This window comes from Lontra canadensis, unplaced genomic scaffold (assembly GCF_010015895.1).
Source record: "Lontra canadensis isolate GAN:19392208 unplaced genomic scaffold, GSC_riverotter_1.0 scaffold1, whole genome shotgun sequence".
Lineage (NCBI taxonomy): Eukaryota > Metazoa > Chordata > Mammalia > Carnivora > Mustelidae > Lontra > Lontra canadensis.
In genome coordinates this window covers 62,468,623-62,481,042 of record NW_022630995.1, presented here as the reverse complement: position 1 = coordinate 62,481,042, position 12,420 = coordinate 62,468,623, and the positions used below count along the sequence as shown (strand labels likewise).

The 12,420-nt window shown below is 54.6% G+C and overlaps 1 protein-coding gene across 2 annotated transcripts in view; it reads right to left on the bottom strand.

Annotated features, from left to right (window-relative positions):
• The window catches only part of EVC (EvC ciliary complex subunit 1), a 60,997-nt gene that overhangs the window by 23,705 nt on the left and 24,872 nt on the right, over positions 1-12,420 (bottom strand). For both annotated transcript variants that reach the window (XM_032855266.1, XM_032855275.1), the window contains exons 8-11: positions 10,411-10,569; positions 6,179-6,395; positions 3,448-3,596; positions 1,944-2,042 (exon numbers count right to left, since the gene is read on the bottom strand). In XM_032855266.1, the coding sequence (XP_032711157.1) occupies positions 1,944-2,042; positions 3,448-3,596; positions 6,179-6,395; positions 10,411-10,569 (624 nt within the window). The remainder of the gene's footprint in view (positions 1-1,943; positions 2,043-3,447; positions 3,597-6,178; positions 6,396-10,410; positions 10,570-12,420) is intronic.

Here is a 12,420-nt window from a genome sequence, read left to right as displayed (position 1 = left end):
CCAAGATCTTAGGCTCGAGCCCTGGCTTAGGAGAGAGAGCTTCAGCCTGCTGGAAAATGTCCCCTACTGGGGGTGGGCTCAGGTGGGCTCAGGGGCCACAGGACAGGGCATCAAGGGCACCTTCCCCACGAGTATGAGCTCACTAGACCAACCCCATTCCCTCCATAACAGTAGTTCTCAAACTCGGCTGTGCGTTAGAATGCAGTTAAGATAGAGAAACTGAGGCATGAGTTAGATAAGCTGGTCCTGAGCCCAGAACTGGCCAATGGCCTGGCTGGGATTGGATGGAGCCCAGGCACCTGACTCCAGAGCCAGGATGTCCCTACCCTACCACAAGGCCCACACTGAGCGGCATGTGGTCTTCTTATGGGAATGTCCATCATTCCCCCCTAATTCAGGATGGCCTCATCTTAACTAATTAGGTTTTCAAGGACCCTTCTTCCAAGTAAGGTCACATTCTGAGGTTCCAGGGGAATAAGACATTTTGGGGGCTACTGTTATGAATGGAATCGTGTCCCCCAAATTCAAATACTGAAGCCCTAAGCTCCAATGTGACTGTATCTGGAGATGGGGCCTTCAAGGAAACGGCTGAGGGTAAGTAAAGTCATAGAGTGCGGCCTTAAGGCACTAGGGCTGTGTCCTAATAAGAGAAAGACCCCAGAGCTCTTTCTCTCTATGAGTACATGGGAAAGGCCAGGTCAGGACACAGCAAGGAGGTGGCCATCTAGTACCCAGGAAGAGGGTCCTCATCAGAACCCAACCCTGCCCACAACTTGACCTTGGACTTCTGGTCTCCAAAACAGTGAGACACTAAATGTCTGCTGTTTAAGGCCCTGTCTCGGGCGCTTTGTTACAGCGGCTGAGCTGACCGATACAGGCACCCTTCACCAGTACAGCTGCCAGGATGCTGACGGTTTGTATTTCCCACCTTCAGATGTTTTTCTGGGCCTGGGATGCACATTGACTGCTCATCCACAAGGCCTGTTTCCCCCTTCGAAGCTTGGCTCAGGCATCACTTCCTGCAGACAGGAAGTGTCTTTGACCTGGCCTTAACCCCAGGCATCGCTCATGCCTCTTCTCTGTACCCGTGAGCAGGGATGTTGTAAAGGGAGCCGACTGGGATCAGGCGCGTCCCAGATGCCAGCTGCCTCCTAAGGACTTCACGCCCATTCAGTGCCCACATCACCCCCGTGAAGGCCTATCATTGTCCCCATTTCACAGACACGGAAACTGGGAACTGCTAAGGCCCACCCAAATCTGGAGGCCACATCGTGAGGAAGGGGAAGAGCCGGGACGCAGACCCAGGATCTCCGAGTCTGGAGCGGACCCCGCAGGTGCTTCCCATCGCTGCAGCACTTGTCGATTTCCTTCGCGCTGAGATGTCTGCGTTTCGGCTTTCCAGCAGCTCTGGGTGTTGCCCGAGGCAGGGGCTCTGAGTCTCGGTCATCATCCCCTGCGAGGAGGCCCCTGTCACTTTGGAGAGGACGGATGGTCTCCCCTGTTCCCTGTCAGTCCTCAGTCCAACATGGAGTCCTCGTCGCAGTTCTGGAGTTGCATGAGTTTGCCCGGGGAGAAAGAGGTGCTGCTGTTCCTCCAACCCAGGCTCCCTGTTCTGGGGTCAGCTCCCAGCCCTCCGTCCTCAACACTGCACTGCCTACGGACCCCCACAAAAGCCAGCCTCCTTTCCATTCCTGGGAGAACGTTTGGGGCATTTGGAGGTCAGAATCCTGAACACCCCAGAAATGGAAGATGCCTCCAATAGGACCCTGGTGTGTGAGGCGGGGAAGGACCCACAGACGTCGTGCGGCTTGTCTGCTGCCCAGCCAGAGGGCCAGGGTGGGACCTGAGCCTGTATCTTTGGGGTCCGACCCACAAGGAGATGGATTCCCACACATACGCAGATCTGGAGGGTTCTCCGTAGGTCCCACCGCGAGGCCACGTACCTGGCAGAGCGCAGCCACGGCCTCAGTAGTTTTGACATTCTCCTCTTCCTCCAAGGAACTCCGGGTCAACCTCTGCCTCTCCAGAACTGCATGAAAAGCCTGTGAATGAAACAGGAGCTGAATCTTGTGGGAAAATGCCCATTTTTTTTTCCTAGAAAAATTCTCCCGAAGGGCCACTTTCATAGCTGGAGGATGTCGTCCCTGATTTATATACAAGGAAACCGAAGCATGGGGATATTATGTGGCTGTAATTGCAGACCTGATCCTGGCCACAAGCCACCCAGACATCATTCTGTGACTGAGTTGCTGGGGACCATCACCCAGGCGCCGGGAGATCACCCAGCAGAGCCCACCACCTAGCAGGGGCAAAGCACACAGGCCATGAGAGGTCAGTGTGGTCAGCCCTGACCACGTGGCTGAGCCCTGCTCCAAGGAGCCCAAAGAATGGGCTCCTCAGATCATGCCTCGGATATGATCAGAGGGACAGACTCCTCTTAGGGACGTCCCCTGGGGAAAACGCCCCTAGTTCACTTACTTATTCGTTCACTCATTCATTCATTCTTTTATGCATCTGTTCCACCCTCTTTCCTTTATCCGAGTCTGCTGAGCACCAGTGCACGCCTGGCCTGCGCTGAGGTGCTGGGCAGAGCCGACCTGGGCCGCCTGCCCCCCAGCCCCCCTGCACTCAGGATTATGCAATGCGATGGCCAGAAGTCTCTGAGCACACAGAGCAGCATAATCCTACAACCTCATTTAGCTGCATCTTCTCCAGGACAGAAATAGCTCCCCACTCTACCTCGCGACCTGGGAGGAGGCTCCTTGAAGGGGTGGGGTCTCTTCTCCTGGCTTCTCACTGGGGAGCTGCTGCGGCCACCAAGCTGGCCCCAGGGAGGTCCTGTGCCCGAGCTCTGGGTGGGGCCTGGATCCAGTGACCATCCCTCCGTCCCCCCGGCAGAGGTGAGACATGGCGCAGCTCACACCAATGCAGAGGCCCAGACAAATAGTCGGGCTGTGGCTGCCCCTCACTCTTTCTCCCAAGTTGTTAGGACAACCGGTGAGGTAGGTGCCAGGACTCCCATTGTGCAGATGAGGAAGCTGAGGGCTGGGGGTGGGGAGCAACGCGCCTGACATCACTCAGCTCCTTAGCAACGATGTCAGGATTTCAACCCATTTCCAGGTGGCCCCAGTGCCCGAATGCTTGACCATTGTGCTGTACGGACAAGCAGGCGCCCCAGCCCCTGCCCATTAGCAGGGAAATACAGGGGCAAAGGCCGTCTCTCTCTCTCTCTCTCTCTCTCTCCAGTCATCCTAGCCTGATGACCTCAAGGCGGGTGTCCTCTTGTTTCTTGTCCAGCAAGCCTCCTTGTCCCTGTCCTTGTCAAGACAAGGGCATGTTCTAGTCCAGTCACCTCCCTGGTCCTGCCATGGAGCCTCCCATTCACGGTTGTCCCTCCCTCTGGTCTGGCTGTGCCTGTGGATGTGGGTGAGTTGGGAGCAGGGTCACCTGGAGGAACCCGTCCGGGGCTGTGGTCGGCTGAGTCTCAGCCAGGAAGCTCCTTTCTTCCTCTTCTTGGGCCAGTGTGAGCTTGGCCATCTCCTCTGCTTGGCGAGCCAGTGACGCCTTAACCAGGCCTTTGCCTCTCTGGGCAAAATCTGAAATTAAAGTAAGCCACAGGACATCGCAGATTACTCCCCGGGCAAGACCTTCACAGTCTCCTGCCTGTGCTCAGGATGAGAAACATGGCTTTATCTTTCAGGCAGAGATGCTTCCGAAAGGCAAGTATTAGGAGCCCCTGACCATTCAAAGCCCACAGCCCCACGTTATTTGAAGGGAACCCCACTCCCTCCTCGGGCCCAGTACTCAGAACACCACAAGGGGCTACATTTTGTGGTTGTGCAGGGCGACTGGCCAACCTGACCAGAAGATGAAGAAGAGGTATTTTTGTGGGGAAAAAGGTGGAAGGCGTTGGTGACAAGGGGAGGGACAGGTGCAAGGACAGGACGGAGGAGCCTGGGTCCACAGGAAGACCGCGGACTCTCAGACTGCAGTTGAGATTTAAAAACCACGAGGACAAGTTATTAAATCAGCAGAAGATACAAGGAGGAGGGGGAGCCCAAGGGCAAGACCCTCTGCCTGGTGCGGAAGGTGAAGGTTGGCAGAGAGGCGGGGTCTAAACCCAATCTTCACCCCACCCGGTCACTGGGCTGGCAGAACTGTGCCGGGGGCTGGACTCAGTCGGCTCCTGGTGAAGTTCAGAGAAGGGCAGGGGAGAATCAGTGTCATGCCGGATGAGGGACAGGGTGGTGGGATGAGAAGGATGAGGGCTGATGGGCCGTGTAGGACCCCAGAGAGGGCTTCTGGAAGAGGAGACAAGAAGTGAGCCTGGTCCTTCTCCTTTGGGTTTTTACAGAGATGTTGAATGTAGAAGCAGGAGAAGTCAATGAGCGCCAGGCCCCCATGGGCCTGCAGTTCTGGGAGATGACTGTTTCAGGATTTCATACGTGTGTGTGCGCGTGTGCGCACACACAAACACACACTCTCTCTCTCAGATGAGCCTGCACGTACGATCCACACTTGTAAGACAAGCCCACTTTCTTGGGTTTTGTCTAAGAATGTTTAGTCTCTGGCACCAAAGAGTGTGACCAGGTGTCCAGGGAGACCGGAGTCCTCTCTCTGCCCAGGGTCCTTCCTCCAGCCCCCCGACTGTCTCCTTGCCTCTCTGTCCTGTCCAAGTTCAAAAGAGTCTGATCACTGCGGGCTGTTTTGGCCTCCTGTCCCTGTCACCCTGTGCTGCTGGGACCCCTTCCCACTGGGAGAGCCCAGGCCCCTGTGTGCAATAACCCCCAAGGCCTGATGTGCTTCATTCTACAGGGTCCAGACTCCAGCCAACAGCAGTCTTCCACATGGTCACAGAAGCCGTGACGCTGAGGGACACAAAGACCTCGTGGAAGGGCCTGAGGCCCCAGCTCTAAGTGCCTGCCCTCTGACTCCATCTCTGAAAGACAGCAGGCAGGCGTGGCAGAGGGGACATGAGCCACTGCAGAGAGAGGACCGGGCCACTGACTGCGACGAAAACCTCACACCATGGACTGAATTGCATTCCCCCTAAATTTTAACACAAAACCCTAACCCCCACGGTACTGCATCTAGAGGGTAAATGAGTTCGTGAGACTGGGGTCCTAATCCACTAGGCCTGGTACCTTAGAAAAAGAGGAAGAGGTCCAAGGAAGGGCTTCTCTGCCATGTGAGGACACAGAGAGAAGGTGGCCAGCTGCCGGCAGGACACGGTTTCTCACTGGGACCTGACTGGCCTGGCCCCCTGCTCTCGGACTTCACTGCCTTCAGAACTAGGAGAAAAGAAAGGTCTGATGTGTAAGCCCCCTCCCATCTGTGCTATCCTGATACTGTGGCCTGAGCTGACCAAGACCCCTGGAGACCCCCTGGTCCTAGTGTCCACACCGGCGTGGGTGTCAGAGTCCGCTGGGGAAACTGTGAAGTGCATGGACTCCGTGCCCTGGAGAGTCCTGATGGGGACCGAGAGAGGCCCCACCTCTGTGCGGCCACTCCTGGCCCTGGGGAGGATGTGCAGCCTTGGACCCAGGACTGCGGGACAGTGATGCACTCTCCTCCCTGGAGGCCTGCAGCAACTGATGCTGGTGGCAGAGGGGGTACCAGCCCTGCAGCCAGAAGTTCCTTTTTTCTAATGATGGGACCTGGACTAAGATTCGGATGCCCTCAGTGTCTTGAGGCCTGACCTGCCCACCTCCCAGGGTCCACCCCAGGAGCTGGGGGGTGGGCATGGGAAACAGCCACATCGGGTTCCCTCTCCTGCCCCACAGGCTCAGCCACTGCCCATCCTCGCCTGCGCTGCTGAGCAGGCCCTAGGACTCATGTCGAGCCACAGGCTATGGCTGAGTGGCACGTGTCTGGGCATTTTCCGGGTGTTGCCACCCTCCTTTGCCTTCTGCATGGTCCAGGGGCTTCTGCAGGAGGAACTCTGGGGCCTCGGTCAGCCTGGTCACTGATGGCTAATTGCAGCAGGCAATCCCCGCCCCTAGGGTCAGCCTTATGGGAAAGGCAAGCAAGACTCCTTCCAAGGGCCGGAAGGAGATCACAGCTTGTGCTGGTCTCCCAGGTCTCCTGAAGCTTCCGAGCTGCCCCCCAGGCCCAGGCCCCCTCCCCAACCCCGGCACAGGAGGGCTGTGCACCCTAGACCCCGCTGGGGCTCACTCACCCCTGCTGAAACGCTCCGCCTCCCCCCAGAAGGCCTTGTGCTGCTGGGTGAGCAGCTCCTCCTTCTGCCGCCCGGAGAGCTTCCCCTCGATGGTCAGCAACTCCAGGCCGCGGGAGAGGGCGGCCAGTCGGCATTTGGTCTCCTCCTGGATTTGGAGTTTCAGAGACTCGATCATCTTTGCCATGTGCGCCCGGCACATGGTTCTCTCCAGGGTGTCCTGGGAAGAGAAACCCTTGGGTCAGTGCCCCGCCCTGCAACAAGAGTCTGCCAAGGGCAAAGGGCTCCATCCTGGCACCCCATGCCCTGTGAGCCTCCCCAGTCTGCTTCTTGGCTGCGGACAGAATCATGAGGCTGACGTGGAGTAACAGATGTAAAGCCCTTGGTACAGAGTGAGAGCTCCTCGGGGGGCTGCACTTCTGGGGAGGGGTTCAGTGCAGGCACGTGACCAGAGAGGGACCTTTCTTATGGCCATCCCTCCCTGTCACTGGGACCTTTGGCCTCCAGAGCCCTGGAAGAGAAAGGCAAAGACACAACAAAGGTCATAGGGTTCCTGGGCTTTGGGGCCTCAGAGAGCCTGGGACACAGGGTTTGAAGAGATTTTCGAAGGTGAGACTGACTTGAGGAGTGTTTTCCTCGAGGTCAGACTTGAGAACAGCACCCCACCTCCCGCCCCGTCCCATCACAGCCTCATGACTCAGGACAGGACTCATGGAAAAGACCCCTTCCTAGGGCAGGAAATGCTGACCAGAGGCAGATGGGACTCTGTGGGTCTGGAAGGCTCAGAGGGCAGCTGCTCACCCTGCAGAATGACCGTGAGGACCGTGGAAGCAGGGGGCCACTTCTGAGTGCAGGAGGCCCATGTCCCAGGGCCAGGATGCCTCTCCCAGCTGGACATGGACCCAGCAGACTCTTGAGCCTGCCTCAGCCCTGTCTCGTCCTCCACGCTTGCAATCCTGCCTCTTCTCACTGGGCCCAGGCACAGCGGGCTCAGGCCCTGCTCACATCTATCCTGCCATCCTAGCCTCTCACCTGCCCCCTGGTCCCCGTGCTCTGCCCCCTGCACTGTGCCCAGCACACCTGGCTCTCATCTCTGCCAGGCCCCTGCATGCTCTGGGCCTTCCACCTGGGGCACACTCTCCATTCCTCTCACTCCTCTGCCTGCTAGTCCTACTCATCCTGGCCAGGCTGGGCTGTGGGGTGCCTTCCCTGTCCATCCTGCCCTGCCCCAGTGGGCCCCTCCTCCACACTCCCCTGCTCCGTGTGCTTCTGTCTTTAAGGAGCTAATCACACGGGATAGTCCTAGGTTGGACTGAGCTGAGCTTCACTGGTCTGTGTTCTCACAGTGTGTGACCAGGGCAAGGACAAGAATGGCCCAATTACAGGCAAGAATGCTGCGGTTTATTCTGGAAGGCCCCATAACTAGCCCAAGGACAGTGTCTTTGAACCTTCTATGATTAGGCACGCCTGACAGCAGTGAGCAGGCCCATGACCACTAGGGGGCGCAAGAGGATAAGCACTGGGTGGCCATGCGCCTGGTGGGAAGGCTCTGCTCCGCGAGGAACACAGACAGAGGACACTAGGGAGCAGGGCGCCGGAACCCTCCAGGAGCCACCTCTGAGGTAGCACGATGAGGCCTCCCAGCTCAGTACCGACAGCACAAGTCTGGGTTTATATTCAAAGGAAGACAGGAGTGGAGAGAGATGAGCGTGGACAGAGGGACATAGGATGGGAGGTGAAGAGCCCCTCCTTGCTCTGAGGGCGCCCGGGGCCAGAACTGGGCTCCAGCGGTCAGAGCTGCAGACTTTGGGGACAGTGTTCTCCTCGGACACCAACATACAGAGCTACAGTGAACATTAAGTTAAAACAACAGCCAGAACCTAGTAAGTGGTCAGGAACACAAGCGCCGGTCATAATTATCTACAAGGCCCTGGCATGGCCCTTGACCTGGCTTTTTGTTAGACATCCCAGGAGAGTGATTCTTACAACCCCTGGGGCTCTTTCCAGAGCCCTATTAGTTTGATTTTGATACTTAGTGATGTCATGTGAACATACAGGTCCAACTTCCCAGACTAGAATGCTCAGACGTGGACCCAAGAACTTAACATCCTTCTGGAATTGATCAGCCACATAACATGAGATCCACAAGCTGTATTTTGGGGGGATACACGGGATGTGGACAGAGCACCTTTCTTCTGTGCAAACACAGATTCCAGCCCTTTGCAGGCAATCCCATAAGGATTTGTTGTCTGTTTTGCCGGCGGTCCTACGGCCCACAGGGTCTAATCACTAACGCTCCGAGTGCGTCCCATGGGCCAGGCTCTGTTCCAAAGGCCTCGCATATCGTCCGCTCTCTAATGTTCTCAGAACAGGTGCTCTTCCGATCTCCACTTACAGATGATGAAATGGAGTCACAGAGAGGTTAAGTAACCTGCCCCAAGTTCATCCAGCTAACAAGCAGCAAGACTGTGGTATGAACTCAGGTTTCTAGCTCACGTCTGTAATAGTGTTTCTGTAACAGAACGTGGCCCACAAGTAGGTACTCATCAAATGCTGGCTAAGAGAAGGGCGTATTGATAACCTGGATAATTCTTTCCCTTCTTTCTATTTGGAAGTTACTGGCTAACATTCGGGCCAAAGTCAGCTAAGGAGACTTTTTTTTCCCCTGCATCAATATCCTGCTGACAGAATAATAAACAAAAAGACAAAAAGAAGGAAAAATAGTCTTTCTCTTTTGATAAGCAGTAATATCAGCAGCCTTATCAAGTTAAAATCCAATTCACAGGGGTTTGTATGACAAATCCGAAAGCTTGTTGCCAGGGCTCAGCGATGTCATTAAACAACCTGGGAATCCTAGGTGGGTCACTTAGCTGGCTCCCTGCTCATTGGGAAGAAAATATCCTCCATGCCTACCTTCTAGCAGTGCCGGGGAGGGAAAGGAGATTGTATGCGTACATGAGGAGCAAAAACATCATGTTCCCAAACAGCTGTTTTACCCGGGGAGTTTGTTAAAATGCATATCCTGAGACTGGCCAGGGGTGGGAGCGGGGGTGCCTGCATTTCTAAAAAGCCCTTGGGGGTTGTTGGGGCCTCTGGTCTGTGGACCACTTGGGGGTTGTTGGGGCCTCTGGTTGTGGACCAATGCAGGGATTGTCCCGTGAGACAGCAGGGCAAGGACAAGACCAAGCTGAGAAACCCCACAGTGACTAGGGCATTATGGGTCTCTGAGCACTTCCCCGAGCCCCACCTGCAGAAACTCCTGGGACCACTCTTTAATAAATAGAGTAATTGAAACTCAACGGGGTTAACTAAGTGGTTCAAGATCACACAGCCTCAAGTGGCTGAGCCTAGGTTCAAAGTCAGGTTTGTGGATTCCTCTCTACAATATACTATACTTGGATTGCATCTCCAAGTAAGTATCAGAATTGTTTGCAGAGCTTAAGACCAGCAATACCAGCACTTCACTGTAGACCAATCAGATTGGATCTGGGGGCATGAGGTCTGGGCAGAGGCATTTTTTGAAATCTCCTCGGGTGATTAATGGAGCCGCTGGAAGAGCAAAGAAAGCTTGATCCACACAAGTGGGCATCAACTATGACTACTCCCTGTGGTCACCTAGATCTCTAAAAACCCCAGACTCATTAAGTCAGAGTCTCTGGGGGTGGGGCCCCATCTGGGACCTAGCATCGATACTTTGAAAGCTCCCCAGATAATCTCAGTGTGCAGCCAGGACTGAGATCTAGTGCTCTCTGCTTCCACAACACAGAGCTGGCTGGAATCTCCACTTAACGAATGGGAGGGTGGATGTGTAGATGGATGGATGGGAAAATGGGTGGATGGATGGATGGAAAGAAAGATGGATGAGTGGATGGATGGATGGATGGATGGAAAGGTAGATGGATGGATAGATGGATGGATGGATGATGGATGGAAAGATGGATGGACAGATAGAAGAATGATAGATAGACGAATGAATGGTTGGATGGATAGATGAATTAATGGGTAGAGTGATGGATGGATAGACGGATGGATGAATGAAGGGAAAGATAGATGGATAGATGGATGAATGGATGGATTAATGGAGGATGGATGGATTCACTGTTATTCTCTGGGCTCTACACCCCCATCTACAATTTAAATGTGTTTGACTTGATCTCTATGGCGCATCAAGCTTCTGGATTCCACATCCCCAGTGTGGGTGTCTTCAGGTTCCCTCCCCTACCCCTTCAGCATACCAGAGCCTGCAAATCCTGAGAATCACGCAATAACCCTTCGGCTGCAATCATTCTTTCCGTGAGCGTCATCATGAGCTGTCGGGCTTTGGAGCTCGAACACTTAAATTGGTCCATAAGAAAGTGCTGGATGTTTTCCATCTGTTTCCAGAAAGCTTCCATCTGTGAAATGAGAATGAAAAGCAAGAGGTGGGTGTAGAAAACTTATTTAAGAAAGTGATAAAACCAGACTGTTCATGCTTGAGAATTACAATTCATTCCTTATCACACACTGAGATTCTAAACACTTGTGCAATTGGGAGCAAGTTTATCTCAGCAATAATCGAGTTCTATAGAGAGGTTCCTCCTTGGTGTATTGTAGGTGCCAGTCAGTTTCAAGGTGGCTTTTCAGCAAACACCAATGCTCTGCTGATAAGGAAGGCAGACACAATGAGATCGCCCAGCGTAAACAGCTTAAAGACTCTTAAACAGGCCATGATTGCTGCCTGGGGAGTGTGTGAGATTCACCAGTGTGCTCCTGGAAGCTTCCATATTTCCAAAAGGGATTAACCATGTTCTGGAAATAAAAGCACGAAGGGCATTTACATTTCATTTATTGCTCTAACAGTACAAAAGAGTAATAGGGCAAAGACGGTGCTGACCCTGAAAACCTTCTGCCTTGAAACCATTTTCCTCTCTCCCCATCTCATCAGAAGGAGAGGTGCTAATCACCGAGTGGCTGAGAATGTCGGGGCTCAAGCAGCCTCCCAGAGCTCTAAGAACCGGGATACTAGCAGTCATAACCCCCTCCCTTTACGGCATGCAGGGTGGCACGTAGGTGCCAGGCTCTAGGCCTCATGCATTTTGTGGGTCCAGGTAAAATGTCTACTGGCTGGCTGTGGGAATGGGTTCAGAAAGTTGGGTCACTGGTCAAAGGTCACAGAGCTGGGAGGCAGGGGCAGAGTTGGTGCAGGCCCACGGAACTCCTGGAGTGGTGGTTTTTCTCCACTGTGGCTCAGCCTCTCTGACTCTGAATTCATCTGGGCACCTCTTGCTGCACAGGGCATGGGAGGGGTCAGGGCTGAGCAGCACCAGAAGCCTGCCCTGACCTTGGGGCACTGAAGGAAAGGCGGAGACAAATGCAACCCAAACACTGAGCCACTCTGACCAACCACCTCCAGGAGGCAGCACACAGCAGAGAGGAAGCCCACACTGGGGTGGGCAGGCCCCTTACGCCCCCAGGAAACTGCTATGTGTCCCAGCCATCACACCTCTGACCTCCCTCCCGCTCCCAGCCCCCCACTGGATAGGCTCCTTCCAGACTATTCTAAAAGGACGTGACTATCACCTGCGACACCCTGCCCACCTCAAAACAGAGTTGGATGTCCAGCCAGCGCGGCTGCTTTTCCTCCAGCCCCAGAGATCCAGGATACCCATCCTATTTTTAGAAACTCTTGATTCCCTTGGCGTCTGTAACATGATTTTCTCCTGGTCCCTCAGAGTCCATATTCTGCCTTCCTGTCTCAATTCTCCTTGTCTCCTCCTCCTTAAACACCTGGTAGGATTCCAGACTGGGCACCAGGCACCCCTCCCTACCCTTTCCCCACACACCGTAGGCCTGGGCATCTCCACTGCTGGAGGTCACCACGTGTCCGAGAATCCTGAGTATACCACAAATCATCTGCTTGAAATACGCGGACGCGGACAGGTGCTCCACTGCTTTGTGGAGCCCATGGACCCGGGAATGCAGGCTGAGCACCATCCCTCTGCCACTCATGCCAGGAACATCCTCACTCTCCGTGTCCTCTAACCCAAGCTTAGTGGAGACTCTCCATCCTCAGGCATCTCCAGTTCAAGATGGCAAGCCAAGACTCACTCAAGGGGGCAAGCCGGCTCCCCTCCCAACTTGCTTCTCATTCTGGGATCCTTATTTCCATAGAACTGATCCTTTACACTCTCCTCTCCTCTAAACCTCATTATCTGCTAACCTATCAGCTCTCCCACCTTTTCTTACCATTCTCTTTTTGCAGCTGC